This window comes from Mustela nigripes, chromosome 12, assembly GCF_022355385.1.
Source record: "Mustela nigripes isolate SB6536 chromosome 12, MUSNIG.SB6536, whole genome shotgun sequence".
In the NCBI taxonomy this organism is placed as follows: domain Eukaryota; kingdom Metazoa; phylum Chordata; class Mammalia; order Carnivora; family Mustelidae; genus Mustela; species Mustela nigripes.
In genome coordinates, this window is record NC_081568.1 from 130,454,639 (window position 1) to 130,470,535 (window position 15,897).

General features: G+C 40.5%; 1 protein-coding gene across 1 annotated transcript in view; it reads left to right on the forward strand.

Annotated features, from left to right (window-relative positions):
* MAN2A1 (mannosidase alpha class 2A member 1) overlaps positions 1–15,897 on the forward strand; it is a 168,192-nt gene that overhangs the window by 10,556 nt on the left and 141,739 nt on the right. The window contains exon 2 of the mRNA XM_059418347.1: positions 14,873–15,130. Coding sequence (XP_059274330.1) covers positions 14,873–15,130 — 258 coding nt within the window. The remainder of the gene's footprint in view (positions 1–14,872; positions 15,131–15,897) is intronic.

Sequence of the window (15,897 nt, forward strand, 5' to 3'; positions counted from 1 at the left end):
GAATATTTGCTGCTTGAAATGAGACGTTAGGAAATTCAGAATTTAATAATTCAGATGAGGCTTTCCTAGACACTTTTCTCATGTCTGTAGGGAACAGAATGGGCTTATTCAGAAAATGATTAGTATAAATAAGATTGGAGGCAGGCTGTTTATATATTTAAAACAACACTGTCTTCAGAGGGCTCCCCAAAACTTTTCTGTATAAAAAACTGTCTTACACATGTCAGTTGCATTTATTTTAATAGACTAACACTGTTCAGGTTGATTTGCTTTTTCCACTACCAACAGTTGTACTCTTTTTACATTAACGTATTTCTGAAAATTACTTGGGTAAACTTATGTAGATGGAACTTTTATCATCAGATCCTAAAATACAATGTATGTCATTCATCCGTGCAGAATGAAATTAGGTGGCATAAATAGTACATAATAACAACCCTTGTGCCTAAAGGTAGGCATATCTTAAAAAATGTAAGACAGATTAACAACATAGATCAGCAGTCATTGACCAGATGACATAAGACAGTATGACCCTAGTTCTCTGGGAATTGTTGCCCTCTGAAAGCATATCCTAAGAACATTCATGCATGTTCTTGGGTGGGATACACTGTTGACATAGGTGTTGACATATGTTGACATAACTTTTGGCTATAAGAAATGTTCCTATGTATAAGTGCTATGTATAAGAATAGAAGTATATTAAAAATATGTTGTAGAAGTAAAATTAGTGTGGTTTTCAAAAAAATAATTGCCAAAAAAAAAAAAAATGTAAAGAAAGGAAATGTTCCACAGAACAGTTTGGGAAGTGCTGAATTAAAGAATTGTATTAGTCAACACCTAATTTGCTTAGCACCACTTAATTGCAGTTATTAAATGTATTTGAAAGTTATAAAGCTGCACTGTATGAAAATATGTTATAATTGAAACATGTTGTACTTACAAGCCCTTGTTACAATAATCGTTTTAAAAAAGATAGCTGTTTTGCGGCATCTTACTTTATACACAGTAGTGTGGTATCTGAAATGTGGCCTTGGCTGGAGGTGGTTTCTCTACAACTGCATGGAGGTGGTGTGGGTGGGGGCCTTATGGTTCTAACCTCCATTTACATCTGGAAACCCTTGGGTGGAGACGGAGCTGCATCCTGGAGCCTGGACACAGTGCCAGCAACTGGAGTCCTGACCACATTTTGGGAGGGTGGCAAGAGGATGGGGTTCACAAAGGTGGGGGAAACTGAAGTGGCCTGTTGTTACTCTAGGTCAGGGCTGGGAGGCACAGTGATTCAGGGGCAATGTCTGAGTCCTGAGGGTCCCCTCTTGGGGCAAGGCATGGTGAGCCTGAAGTCCCAGCTCTTCCCTTCACTGTCACTTGGCACTCTCATATACCTGCGCCGGAATAGGTTCTGCTAACGTCATACGTAGGCAGGTGTGAGATTGATGAGTAACGATTTGCCAAGGCAAAGCCCACCGCTCCTGTGTTTTGGCAGGGTGTTACATAATTAAGTGCTCTTTGTGCTCATATGGTGAGTACATTTATTTCTTTGAATGGGCCAGTGGAAGCACAAAGGCAGTAATACCTTGGAAGAGATTCAGGCATGATAAGCTTCAGGTCTGGAAAACACCATTAAAAGGTCATTTGTCACTGTGGTTTGTGGCTTGTTAAAACTGTAGTATTTCATACACGACTGTGGCCACAGCCTCAGGTCACACCTTTCTGGCCTCAGTACCGCACATCTTAGGAGGTGGGGCGGTCATTGAGGGGTTTTTTGACTTTTTATGAAACCAGAATGCCTTCCTGTTAGGTGCCTGCAATCTGACTGAATATAAATAGCAGGATTCTTCTGTGTAGTTGAATAGCGGCTGACTGACTTGGAGCTACTGCGGGAACGGTGACACCCCTGCTGGAAAAACAGACTCTCTTTTACCAAATCACTGTTTTTATATTTAGCTTTAATACTGTGGTTCTTAACCGGGGATGTGTGAGAATTGCCTGGTGAGCCTTTTGCAATTATTAAAGGCAGATCTGGGCACTCTCTATAGGTGATCCCCATTTGTCACCACTGCTTTAAATTCCTATTTGTACTGACCACTCAAATATAGATTCTTCTGACTCTGAGACTTCGTGTCTACCTCACGCTGCCATTGAGCTGTCTCATAGTTCCAGAACAGAACCTTTGCCCCTCCCTCTGCTCCTTTCCTGGGGCTCGCTCCTGATTACCCTAAAATACCACCCATCTTCTTCCCACTTGCCTCAGTAAAACAAAGAAACAAACAAAAAACAAAAAAACACAACAGTTATTTTTCTTCTTTCTCTGTACCTTCCTAGCTCATCTGTCTTGTCACAGCCTTTTGCTTTCCTCCACCGCCTAGATCCAAGCCACCGCGGCATTGACTCCCGATTGCCCCACCATATTGCCCCACCATAGCTCCAGAGTAACCTTAAAACACTTTTTGCTCACTGACCCTAAAACGGTCCAAGATGAAGATGTTGATGTTTCTTTCTTGGAAAAATATTTTTAACTATTAAGTCTTTCCCTACCTCCTTTGGTCAAAGATAGGTGTAGAGCCTCGCGAGACCAAAACATGCCCCCGGGAGATAGGCTGTAGAGTCACATGCACTCACCTCTCATTGCTCCATTGCAGGGGCTCTCAGCTGCGGAGGCTCACAGCTCTCCAACTCTCTGATGGGAATTGGGACAGACTTCCTCTAAGAGGACCAGCCAGGGGAAACTTTATTTATATAGGGTCAGCTCTTTACTGGCTATGTTAGTTTCCTATTGTTGCTGTTGCAAAGCACACGGAGTGGCTTAAAACAGGAAAATCTATGTCTTCCAGTTTTGAGGATTTGAAGTTTGAAATAGGTCTTACTGGACTGAACTCAAGATGTTGGCATGGCTGCCTCTCTTCCAGAGACTTTAGGGGAGAATCTGTTGCCTCATCTTTTCCATCTTCTAGAAACTACCTACATTCCTTGGTTCCAAGCCTCCTCCAGCATGGCATCACTCTGACTTCCTCTTCCTTCTTTGTATCTCCTCTGCTTCTGATTCCCATCTCCCATTTTTCCCCCATAAGGACCTATATGATTACATTGGCCTGTCAGTATTTTAGGACAGTCTCCCCATCTCAGAATCCTTAAGTTAACCACATGAGCAAAGTCCCTTTTGCCACGTAATGTCACAGAGTCACAGGTTTCAGGGATTAGAACCTGAACATCACTGGGATGGCTGTCCTTCTGCCTATAACACCAGACACTCTTTAAACTCATTTGTATGTGCTCACTAATTGAACACTCATAACCACCGTGTGGGTGAGGTATTACTCATTATCCTCATTTTACAGATGAGGAAACAGGCACGGGAAAGTTATATAGTTTGCCCAGAGATTCACTGGGGTAGTGGAGCTGTAATTCATAATTGGCTTGGCTTCATTTTTTATCTTATTTTATTTTCCAGCTTTATTGAGATATAATTGATGTAGAACACTGTATTACGTTTAAGTTGTACCTTGTGTTGATTTGATACAATCATATATTACAGAATGGTTATTACCATGGTGTTAGCTAATACCTCCATCATGTCACATAATTACCATTTCTTTGTTATGATGAGAACATTTAAGATTTACTCTCTTAGCAACTTTAAGTATGTAATACAGTATTGACTATAATCATCATGCTGTACAGTGGATTCCCAGAACTGACTCATCTTATGATTGAAAGGGGTTTTTGTTTTTTTGTTTTTTTAAATAACTGTAAGTTTATACCCTTTCATCAACAACTCTCTGTTTCCCCTTCCACGCTCTACCATTCTACTGTGTTTCTTTGACTTCAACTCTTTTGGGTTCCGCATGTAAGTGATATCATACAGCATGTGACTTTTTCTGACTTATTTCACTTAGTGTATCCTCAAGGTCCATCTATGTTGTCATAAATGAAAGTTTTCTTTTTTATGGCTGAATAGTTGTCAAGTGTGTGTGTATACATATACTTTCATAGACTATCTCTTTCCATCCCTTCACTTTGGATTTATGTTGTCCTTAAACCTGAAGTGAGTCTGTTATGGACAGCATACAGTTAGGTCTTGTTTGATTTTTTTTTTTTTTTTTTTAAATCTATCCAGCCACTCTGCCGTTTGGGTAGAGAATTCAGTCCATTTACATTTAAAGTAATTATTGATAGGTTAGGAACTTATGTCATTTTATTGATTGTCTTTTTTGTAGCTCCCATGTTCCTTTCTTCCTCTTGCTGCCTTCCTTTGTGACTTGGTGATTTTCCATAGTGGTATGCTTTGATTATTATCTCCTCATCTTGTGTGCATCTGCTATAGTTTTCTGCTTTGTGGTTACCATGACACTTACATAGACATTTTGTAGATATATATTTTATGGTAACAACTTTGATCACATACAAGAACTTTACCCTTTTATTATTTTACCCTCCCTTTTATGTTTTTGATTTCACAGCTCATCTTTTTCTGTTGTGTATCCATTAACAAATATTGTATCTGTAGTTATTTTTAATACTCTTGTCCTTTAACCATTTTATTGTACAATTAAATGGCTGACACTCCACCATATTGAAGTATTATTTTGGGTTTGACTGTATAATTAACTTTTACCAGTAGGTTTTATATTTTCATAGGCTTTCATGTTACTAACTAGTGTGTTTTATTTTAGCTTGAACTATTTTTTGCATTCCTTGTAAGGCAGGTGCTGTGGTGATGAATTCCACCTTAGCCTTTATTTGGGGGAATCTGTACCTCTTTTTCATTTCTAAAGGTCAACTTTGTTAGATGGTATATTTTTGGTTGGCATTTCTCTTCTTTCAGTACTTTGAATGTATCATCTCACTATCTCCTGCCCTATAAAGTTTCTGCTAAGAAATCTACCAATAGTCTAATGGAGGTTCCTTTTTTCCCCTCTCACAGCTTTTAAGATTCTCTTTGACTTTTGACACTTTTATTATAATGTGTCTTGGAGAGGATCTCTTTAAGATGATTTGGTATGGTGATGTCTTGGTTCCATGAACCTGAATATCCATATCTCTTCATATTGGGGAAGTTCTCAGCCATTGTTTCTTTAATTAAGCTTTTCTGCCTCCTTCTTCTTTTCTGTCCTTGAATTCTAATAATTTGCAGATTGCTTATTAGTCTTTTGTTCGTATCTCACAGATGATGTATGCTTTCTTCACTCTTTTTCATTCCTTTTTCATTTTTCTTCCTTTGATTGGATAATTTCAATTGATCTTTCTTAGAGCTCACTTACTCTTTCTTCTGCTTGGTCAAGTCTTAAAGCTTTTTGTTGACATCAGTTCAATCACTGTTTCCTTCAACTCCAAAATTTGTTTGGTTCTTATTTATGTTTTCCATCTCTTTGTTGAACTTCTCATTTTGTTCTTATATTGTTTTCCTGATATTATTAAATTTTTATCTATATTCTCTTGTAACTCTGAACATCTTTAAGAACATTATTTTAAATTATTTGTTGGGAGATAGCTATATTTCCATTTTGGAAAGGTTTACTATATTCTTTTGGTAGTCACGTTTTCCTGAGTTTTAGTGATCCCTGTAACTTTGCACAGGTGTTTATGCTTTTGAAGAAGAAGTCACCTCTTCCAGACTTTATGGACTGACTTTGGCAAGAGAAGCCTTTTAGCTGTGTGGGAGAGGGGACATTGGAGCATGCTAGTGAACCCAGAATGCCCCCAGATCTAGCACCTGTGACTCCAGCTCTAGTGGTATAGGGCACCAGTTCAGGGACATGTGGTAACATCCCTTTTAAGGTGGCATGATGTCTCTTTGGCTCAGATTGCTGGGGTCCACAGCTTTAACAACTGCGTGATCCTTGCCAAATGCTCCAGGGTGTCAGCCGTGGCTGCAAGGGCTGCTTGTGTCCTCACTGGCACCTCCAGACCTAGTGACAGGGACTAGGGAAGACAACAGTGGTGGCCAAAGCTGGTTGTGTGCACCTGCTGAGCTGTAGAGACCTGTGCAGTGGCAGGGGCTTGTTGCACACATGCATGTAGTGGTGGGATCCGAAGCAGGCAGTAAAGCTGGGGCCAACAGTGAGTGCTCTGGTAGTTGCAGGGGCCCAGGTGGTTGATGGGTACTACCATGACTGCTCAGTCTCACCACAGGCACACAGCAGTGGAGTCTGGCAATGGAGGTCAAGCTAGGGATGGGCTGTGCACAGCTGGAGTGTCTGATGCCAGAAGAGGATGATGGTGCAGACTAGTGACCGAAGACAGGACCTCATCCATGTTCACAAGTAGCTGTGGAGGCTCTGGCTATCAGCTTGCTCTCCTATTGTTGCAGTCTCCTCCTGAATGTGTGCAGGCAGTGGAGGCTGGTGACAAGTGTCAGATTGGCAGCATGTATGTGCATAGCTGGAGGGGCTAACTCCATGGCAGTGGGGATCAGCCATGTGGGTCTGGGCTGGAGTCTTACACTTTAGCAGCCACAGAGGCCCTAGCTGGCTGCTGGTATGGTTCCTAGGTTCCAGAGGGGCTTGGTGGGGAGAGAGCAGGAGGGCGACAGGTGGGTGGCAAGCAAATGTCAATACAAGGGTTGTGAAAACTGGTAAAATCTGCAGGGATTCCATGGCAGCTGTGCTGGCTTTTGGTTCCTTCGGTGGTGAAAGCTGGGTTTGTCTATAGAGCAGGTCACTATGAACCATTCTTGTTCATGCTATGTGGCTACTATAGGTAGCCCCTGCTTTTCTTCCTTGTTCCTAGTTGTCTCTCTGTGTCTCTTTGGGTGGTTGGTGCTCCCAGTGGCTGGGGGACCTGTTTGACCCTGCTCTTCTTTCTTAGCAAGAGGGACTCTTTCTGGGGGGAGCTCCCTCTTGACATTGAGCATTGCTGCCCTGGGGGATAGGATGATGCAGGCAAAATGAAGCAGTCTTTTTTTTTTTTTTTCCCCTGTGTGGTTATTTTCAGATTTTTTGTTCCACTCTGTTTTAAAGTTTTATAAGTAGACTCCAGAGCTGCTCCACAGCTGTTTTTGTTCATAGATAGCTGTTTCATTGTTGATTTTTGTGGGAGGATGGAGGCTGGGGTCTCCCATGCTGTCATTTTGATGACATTACTCTTGGCTTAACTTTAGAGTCTGTTCTTATCAGTTGTTGTGCCCTGAAAAGTTGTACCATTCAAAGTGATTTTAGGGGCTCTGGGGTGGCTCAGTGGGTTAAGTGTCTGCCTTCAGCCCAGGTCATGATCCTGGGGTCCTGGGATAGAACCCCACATCAGGCTCCCTGCTCAGTGGGGAGTCTGCTTCTCCATCTTCCTCTGCCCTTCCCCCTGCTTCTGTTCTCTCTCTCTCTCAAATAGGTAAATAAAATCTTAAAAAAAAAAAAAACCCAAAACAAAGTGATTTTAGAAAGCCATAGTTTTGTTCCAACAACAGCAGAAGTAATGTCTTCTTGAATACCTATTTGGTAGCAGGCTCTGTGCTAAGTTCTTTGCAGCCATTCCAAGCAATACGTGTTAGCACCGCATTTTGCTTATAAAGGAAACTGAGGTCCAGGAAAGTTAAGTTACTTCCCCAAGGTCACAGTGTTACTAAGTGCCAAACTGAAGATTAGAACCCACATCGTCTGACCCAGAGCTGTTGTGCTTAACCGTTCAGCTAAACTGCCTTTATCTTTTTCTGGTAAAAGGAGTTATTAAAACTAAAGATAATCATTATTTGCAGTTACTAAAAATAAAAATGTGGTGAGGTATAATATCCTAAAGCGTGAAATAGAGGAATCTGGTACAAGGGTAATTAGGAGAATTAATATCCAGTTAAGCAGATTACCAAAGGGTGCAGGTTTGTGATTTATGTCACCCTCTAGGGTAGTTTAGGGGTGATTTGCCAAATGGCTTATCTAAAGTATTTCGCTGACATGCATGAGGTTGGAGGTGTAGGTCCCAAACCTGGCTGATCACCAGAGTCACCTGTGGAGCATAAACATTGCAGTTTCTGGGACCCTTCCCAAAGGATCTGGGGTGGATCCCCGGGATTTGTAATTCTTTTTTAAGATTTATTTATTGGAGAGAGAGAGAGCGCGCACATGCACACATGCAGGGAAAGGGGCAGAGGGAAAGAATCTTCAAGCAGACACCCCTGCTAAGCATGGAGCTCTACTGCGGCCCAGCCCCGTCTCACAACCCTGGGATAATGGCCTGAGCCGAAACCAAGAATCTCATGCTTAACCTAATGGGCCACCTAGGGGGTCCCTGGGATCTGTAGTTTTGAGCAGCCTTTCAGATGCTTCTGATGGTTACTCTTAGAGCCTTTTACCCATTTACATCGGTACACTGTGGGCACATTTTAGGACAGAATCCATGTCCAAAAAGATATTGATGTGACGGAATGATTTACTGAATCTTACAAAATCTGACAAGCGGGAAAAGAAAGCATGAATGACAGGTGGTATGGAGCTGGAGTTTCAGACATACATACACACACATATGTATTGCAGGAAAATTTTGTTTCTTTCGGATCCCACTATTGGTGATTATATTATAAATAATATTTTCTCTATCATTCTCTTAACTAGAAACTTGATTTCATTGAGTGAAGATCTTTTACCACTACTGTGGTAGGAAGAATTCTTTCTTTTGGTTCTTTTACCAAACCCTCTTCATCCCCCATATTAGTTGAAATTAGAGCCCAGTGAGCTATGATCACTGATAGTAGTGAATGTTGAAACTTTTGGTTGGACTGTAGAGTCCATAATCTTTGCCTGCCCTCAAAGAGGAGCCACATAGTCTATCCTACTCACAAGGTCATGATTGTCAATCTGTGGCCAAACATAGCTCAATTTCTATATCATTTCCCTCTCAGTCAGTGAAGATCACCCTACAATTTAGGACTTTCTCATTCTTATCTACTTTTTGGGTCACAGTGAAGATTTTTGTGAATTTTCTTTCTTAAAAAAATTGTTAGACTGTTTTATTTTTATTCGTATTATTTTTGGTGTAAGCTGTGTGCCAAAAAATGGCATTTAATACTGCCTTGTCTTAGGAAAAAATGTTACTTTTTTTTTTCTTTCTTTACCCTGCTATAAATATTTGTAATTCTTTTGTGCATCAGGCATTGTGCTAGGCATCAGGGTACAGTGGTGAATAAAACAGCTGTGGTGACTGTTCTCAATTTAGAGATTTACTTAGTGATGAAAATGGGGGAACAATATATGAATAAATAGGTAAAAAATGTAATAAGGCTGGGGAAGAAGCAGGAAATAGGGAAAAACACAAGAAGGCCTATTTTAAATAGGACGGCTGGGGAAGCCTGTGCTGAGGGAACATTTCAGGTGAGATTTGAAGGACTGTATAAAGGGAGAATGTGTATGGAGGTCCTGAGATGGGTTGAGGAGGACCTGGCTGACAACTGAGCTGAGATCAGGGTGAAGCTACATTGGGGGAAGGATAGATAGATGCAGGTGTTTACTGATTGTAGTAGAAGTGCAGTTAGAAACTACCACTGGATTGTTAGAAGGGTAACACAGCTGCTCAGGGCATGGTTGAAGGATATAAGCCTAGCACTGGGGAATTAGTTAAGAGGCTGCTGTGTACTAGGCAGGAGAAGTTGCTGGAGGCTTGGATTAGTGTGGTTGTAGCTGAGAGGGAGAGATAGAGAATGATTCCACAAGTATTTTAGAAGTAGTAAGGAAAGGAAAGAGCTTGCAGATAAGTTAGATGTATGAACAGGGTGAGGAAGGAGGAAGAATCCGTTATTCCACCAAGATTTTTAGTGACCGACTAGATGGGGATTAATGCTACTCTCTGAAAATTTGAGGATTGTAGAAGGCATTTTTGGGGAGCGTATCTTTTGGACATAAGTTTGAAACCCAAGTCGAGGAGTGGAATAGTTGTTTGGCTCGATGGGTTTGTTTTTCAGAGAAGAGGCTTCAGCTGGAGATAGAAATAGAGATGAGACACCAGTACAAAAAAATGGAATTAAAATCATGGAGTTGATGAGATAACTTAAGACGTATAGAGAAGGCAGAGAGCTCAGGTGTTAACCTTGAGGCAGGCACTCTGTCATTTAGATGCTAGGGGGAGAAGGAGACTGATAAACAGGAGGCAGGAGGAACCCCAAGAGCATGCTGGTCTGCGAGTTAGTGAAGAAAATGTTGCCAGGAGGAAGAAATGGTCTAGTGTGCTGATGCTCCTTGAGATGATGAGTAAGGGGAGGGGAGTGTATGCTTATCATGGCTGACAACATGGAAGCCTTTGGGGACTTTGCAGGGGCAGTTTTGGTAGAGCAGTGGGCAGATGCTGATTGGACTGGGCAGTTGAGGGAATAGGAGTTTAGAAGGAAGGGGAGGGGTGATTAGTATAGACTCTTCATACTCTATGTATGTCTGTGAAGGTGTTGGGCCCCAGGAAGGGAATCGTGGGGCTAAGGAAAACACTGGAGTTTGATTTGGTGTTTTGGATAGGATATCATGTTAAGTTGAACCATAGGAACTTGGTAAATTTTACTATGTTTGGCTTAAGAGAATGGCAGATTTCATATTGCTTGACCTGAGGTTACATGTTCCACAATTGAGAATGAGTTACATTTTTAAAAAGGGAGTTTGATGAAGCAGTGTTGAGAGAGTTTTAACCAAAAGAATACCAGCCTTTGAGCTATTGAGAGAGTTGGGTTTGGAGCTCACCAGTCAAGTGTTGGCCTTTGAAGTGGGGAAGGGGAAGGCACACATTTTTTTTCCCACTGTAACAGGAAGGAAGATGCTGATGTGCAGATTCGGCCAAGCTTGAGTGATCACGGTGATGCCAATTCCGGCAGCTAGTGCTTACCTGGGGCAAATAATTATGTAATAAGCTTTCAGATTTAGCTGTAGGTGTACATTGATTGATTTTGCTCATAGGACTGAGTGGGTACTGATCCTGTTTTGCCTTGTACGAGGCTCTAAATTTTCTCTCTTAACAGTCATTCGGATTAGTGATTTTTTTTGCTCAATTTTTCTCTTTCATCAAAAGCGAAGTAAATCAAATATCATGACCTTCTTCTCCACTCCTCAGCAGTGCAACATCATGGCCTCCCTATAGAACTGATTAGCAAATCAAAGAGTAAAATGGTTTTCTCACAAGTGATTTTCTTACCCTACAGTAAATTTTCTTTTTCAGTATTACTATCAGTATTCCTTGACTTGTCAGTGTAATTGAAACATTATCTATGATTTCTGTTCCTTTAATGCAGACTACAAGCACATCCTTTTAAGGCCATACTACTCTTCTCTGTTGTATATACAAAATTTGTTTATGAGGTGCATGTGTTTCAAGAATTTCAGCCATTTGGGGGGAGACTTTGTGGCACCACATAATATAGTTTATAAAAAATGATTTTCATTAGATTATTCTGCTGACATATCCCCAGGCCACAATTTTCTCCACGGTCTTACTAATTTGGTACAGAATTCCAGGTACTGATCATTAATTGTATCTTTAAAGCTACAATGAGATAAAAATTTGTCTTTGGTGCCTGCAGGGTTATTTTTCACGAAACCTCTATCTCCTGTAATGTTTATTTTTTTATTTTTTATTTTTTTAAAGATTTTATTTATTTATTTGACAGAGAGAGATCAGAAGCAGGCAAAGAGGCAGGCAGAGAGAGAGAGAAGGAAGCAGGCTCCCGGCTGAGCAGAGAGCCCGATGCGGGGCTCGATCCCAGAAACCTGGGATCATGACCTGAGCCGAAGGCAGCGGCTTAACCCACTGAGCCACCCAGGCGCCCCCTGTAATGTTTATTTTGAGTAATACTCTCCTCCATGGGTTATGGGGCTAGGGCCATTGTAAGAATATTCCCAGATGGAGCCCTCTTCTTTCTCAGTGTGTGCTTATTGAACTACCTGTAGGCGGCTTTGCTGTATGCATGGCTCCAAAATTATCATTTCCTGAAAGTACAGAAAGGTCTGGAGAAGTGCAGGCACCCCTATATTAATTTATACACTGCTAGTTTATTGGAGGATGAGATATGTAGTATTTAAAAGCTCTAGGGTGCTGATATTTTAGACTAAGTTTTATTGTGCGGAGGAGGGTAGCTTTACTAGAGGCAGGACAAGTCATCATGTTCTAATTCTGCTTGGAATCAGAGGAACTTGATTTACTGTTGTTACCTGCTGTGGTAGAAATTGCAAACATCGCTTGTATCTTCAGGATTGGAAATATTCAACAGAACACATCAGGTTTCAAAAAGCTGTAGTCTCCGTGTTTTGAAAATAAGCGAAGAAAAGTTTTTCCCCTTATTTCAGATGGTCTTTGATAGCACGTCTGTTTAGGAAAATCTGTACGGATTAGTTAGGAAAATCTCTATGGACTCTCACGTATTTTGAGCTTCTTTGGGTGAGCTTTGGGTTATGCCAAGGGGACTGCCTTTGGCCTTTCTGCTGAGAATTGCTCAACCAGCATCGACGTCTGCTGATAAAGAAGGGTTTGTACTATGATAGTGCTCACTAGCTTTGCTGACCTGAAGTCTCCATGGTTCACCCAGCTTCTCTTTGAGCCCTGAACTGGTGTTGCACCGATCCATCCTGTTTCCTTTGCTTTGCCATTTTTAGTCATGAACTGATACATTTTCTCCCTCTTGCTTTTCACTAGAGGAAATGGGGCTTATCTTACAGGATGAGTTCTGTGTTAAAACCTTGCACTTCCGGCTTCAATATAATAGACTGATGAACAGGCTTCAGAGTTCTACCTCTTGGAGACATAGCACGCTATCCCAGAGGAGACAGTTGGCTTATAGGACTACAGTTTTGACATATAGAGCTATTTCTGTCACATGTCTCTAAGTAGGGTAGGGGAGCATCTTTTAGGCATGTGAAGGCTATCTTAATGTTTCTTGTTTCAGGATTTGGATATTTGTCCCCATGGTCATCTTTTCTTCCACCTCCCTCCTCCCCACAAAGATAATGTGCTGTTGACTTGCTTCTAATTTTGGATATTTCTTTTCTCATTCCAAAATATTTTCTCTAGTCCCTTCAGACTTCTATCATTTTCACACAGTTTGCTCCAGTGGCCTTCCTTTGGTAGACACCAGTCTGTTGACTTGTCCCCTCCCCTTGCTGAACTGGCCTCTAACCCGGAAGTAGAATCATTTTTTCTCCTGGCTTCCCTATCACAAAGTTAGCAGCTGTTCATAACAGGCTAAAGAAGAATATAAATACCCGTAACCAGTTTTTACCATCTTGATTATGGTCTTTCATATTTTTTCAAAAAGGATGGTATCAAATTATAATTATTTTGTGCATGCTTTTTAAGCATTTTCTCCATTGTACCTCCTGATATACCTTCCCATATATTTCTGTTTTTAAGGAATTTATATTTCTAAATTTTTGTGACTGAAAGCATTTCCATGATATAGATGTACCATTTGACCAGTTCTTTACCTTTGGACATTTAAATGTTTTCTCTTTTCCCTTCCTCTTTCTTACTGTCCTCCTGTTATTTCCTTCTTCCTTTTTTCTGACTTCCTGTTCTTTACTGGTGATAGATCTTTTATTTTTGGGTGTCCAGAGTTATTTGCTCACTGTGTGTGTTGTTATTTTATTAAACCCCAGTGTGGACTTTTTGGGTAGGCTGTTTCTGGGGACAGTGTCACTTTCTTTGTTCAGGTACAGACCCATATCTTATGTATATCTGTCTTCCCAGCATGTAGCATTATGCCTGGTACAGTGGGGTATTCACTAAAGATTTATTGTGGAGTTCCAGAAATATAAAGGCCATGGGACAAATATTTTAAGTATCTACCATATATTTAAGGCCCAAGATATAGGCGTGAAGAAGACAAAGATTGTCCTTGCTCTCATAAGCTGAAATATTATTCTCTACAACAAGGTTTATGTTATAAAGATGACAAACCTCTTAATGAAATGTGAGGATCAATGAAAAAACCTTAAATTCAGGGTGCTGGGTGACTCATTTGGCTAAGTGTCTGCCTTCGGCCCACGTTGTGATCCCGGGGTCCTGGGATCAAGACCCACATCAGGGCCCCTGCTCAGTGGGGAGCCTGCTTCTCCCTCTGCCCCTCCTCCTCCACTTGTGCTTTGTCTCTCATTTTTTTCTCTCAAATAAATAAAATATATTTTTTTAAAGATTTTATTTATTTATTTGACAGACAGAGATCACAAGTAGGCAGAGAGGCAGGCAGAGAAGGAGGAGGAAGCAGGCTCCCTGCTGAGCAGAGAGCCTGATGCGGGGCTGGATCCCTGGACCCTGGGATCATGACCTGAGCCGAAGGCAGAGGCTTTAACCCACTGAGCTACCCAGGTGCCCCTCAAATAAATAAAATCTTTAAAAAAGAAAAATAAAAACAATAAAAAACCTTAAGTCACACAATGTGGGAAAAGCAGTCTACATGACCTCTAACGTGGTTACTTTTCATGCATGTGGCTAATTTGAGTTGATTAATTGATCTTCCTGTAGATGGTATTTCTTATTTAGGACTGTCCGCTAGGGTTACTACAATGGAATGATTTTTTCGGGTTCATACTTTTTGACCCTTTCAAGTAACAGAATCAGTTAGCTGACATTTAAAATTTCATACCTGAACATAATATGTTGTACTTAGCTATTATAGAGAACTCAACAGTCTTTTAGGACTGGGTTTGGGGCAATAGGAAATAAATCACCAAATATTTTTGGTCTCTCTGTTGCACATTTTAAAACACGATTAAACAAAGATTGCAGCCATGGAGATTTTCTGCTGTAAATTGGTGTTTCAACACAGCCAGCTGTTCATGCTTTTTGTGATCCCACTTACAAAAGTGGAAAGTAAAGGGTGAGTGGCTGCCCTCTTGGGCAGGCACATAATTTAAAAAAAAAAAATGTGTGTGCTTCAGCAGAGCTATATTAGAGTTTCATATAGCTGCCTTTTTCTTTTTTATTGTAGGGCCAGCTCTCAATGTTGCAAGAAAAAATAGACCATTTGGAACGTTTGCTAGCTGAGAATAATGAGATCATCTCAAATATTAGAGACTCGGTCATCAATTTGAGTGAGTCTGTGGAGGATGGTCCAAAAAGTTCACAAGGCAATTTCAGCCAAGGTGCTGGCTCACCTCTTCTGCCATCAAAACAATTGTCCCTTGTAGTGGACCCCGAAGACTGTTCATTCTCTTTGCAGAGTGGAAGTCAGAATTCAGATGTGCAGGTAATGTATGCATTTGTTAATTATCATTGGGTTTTTCTTGCTTTTATTTCTTTTTTGATCTGGTGTCTGTTTTAACTTAGTAAGTTACTTAAACTCTCTGGATTCCAGTTTCTGTTTTTGTAAAGTAAATTGATTAATCACATGATCATTAAAGTTCTTTTTAGTGATAAAATTCTATAATTCTGTGCTTCCCCCAGTTTTTTTTATTATTTTATGCTTTATGATTATGACCTTTTTGTATGCTTCTTAGGTCTTATGTGATCTAGTAGATGAAGACCTTTAGAGGTTTAAATTTGTCTAAAGAGATTCTCTTATCTTCCTATAAAGAATATAGGAAAAGCTCTATTCTTACTATATATCTTACACATTATAGGTTTCACACAGTGTAGGGTTAGATACCTTCTGGTGAATATCTCTTTGTGAGAGAGGGAAGGGAAATATTCTAGAGCTGTGCTGTTCAGTGTGAAAGTTATTATCCACATGTGGCTGCTGAGCACTTGAAATGTGGCTAGTTTGAATTGAGATGTGCTCTAATGTTAAAGACTTACTGTGAAAACAAATGCAAGATTCTTTGTTTCATTTTATATATATGTGGAGATAATATTATAAATATATTGGTTTAAGTAAGTTTGTCTTAAAATAATTTCACTTATTTCATTTTACTAGGAAATTTAAAATTAAGGATTTTGGCTTGAATTCTGTTTCTCTTGGATAGCACCTTTCTAGACAGTAGAGGAGTTATAATCTAGGATAAAAAAGGACTTCTG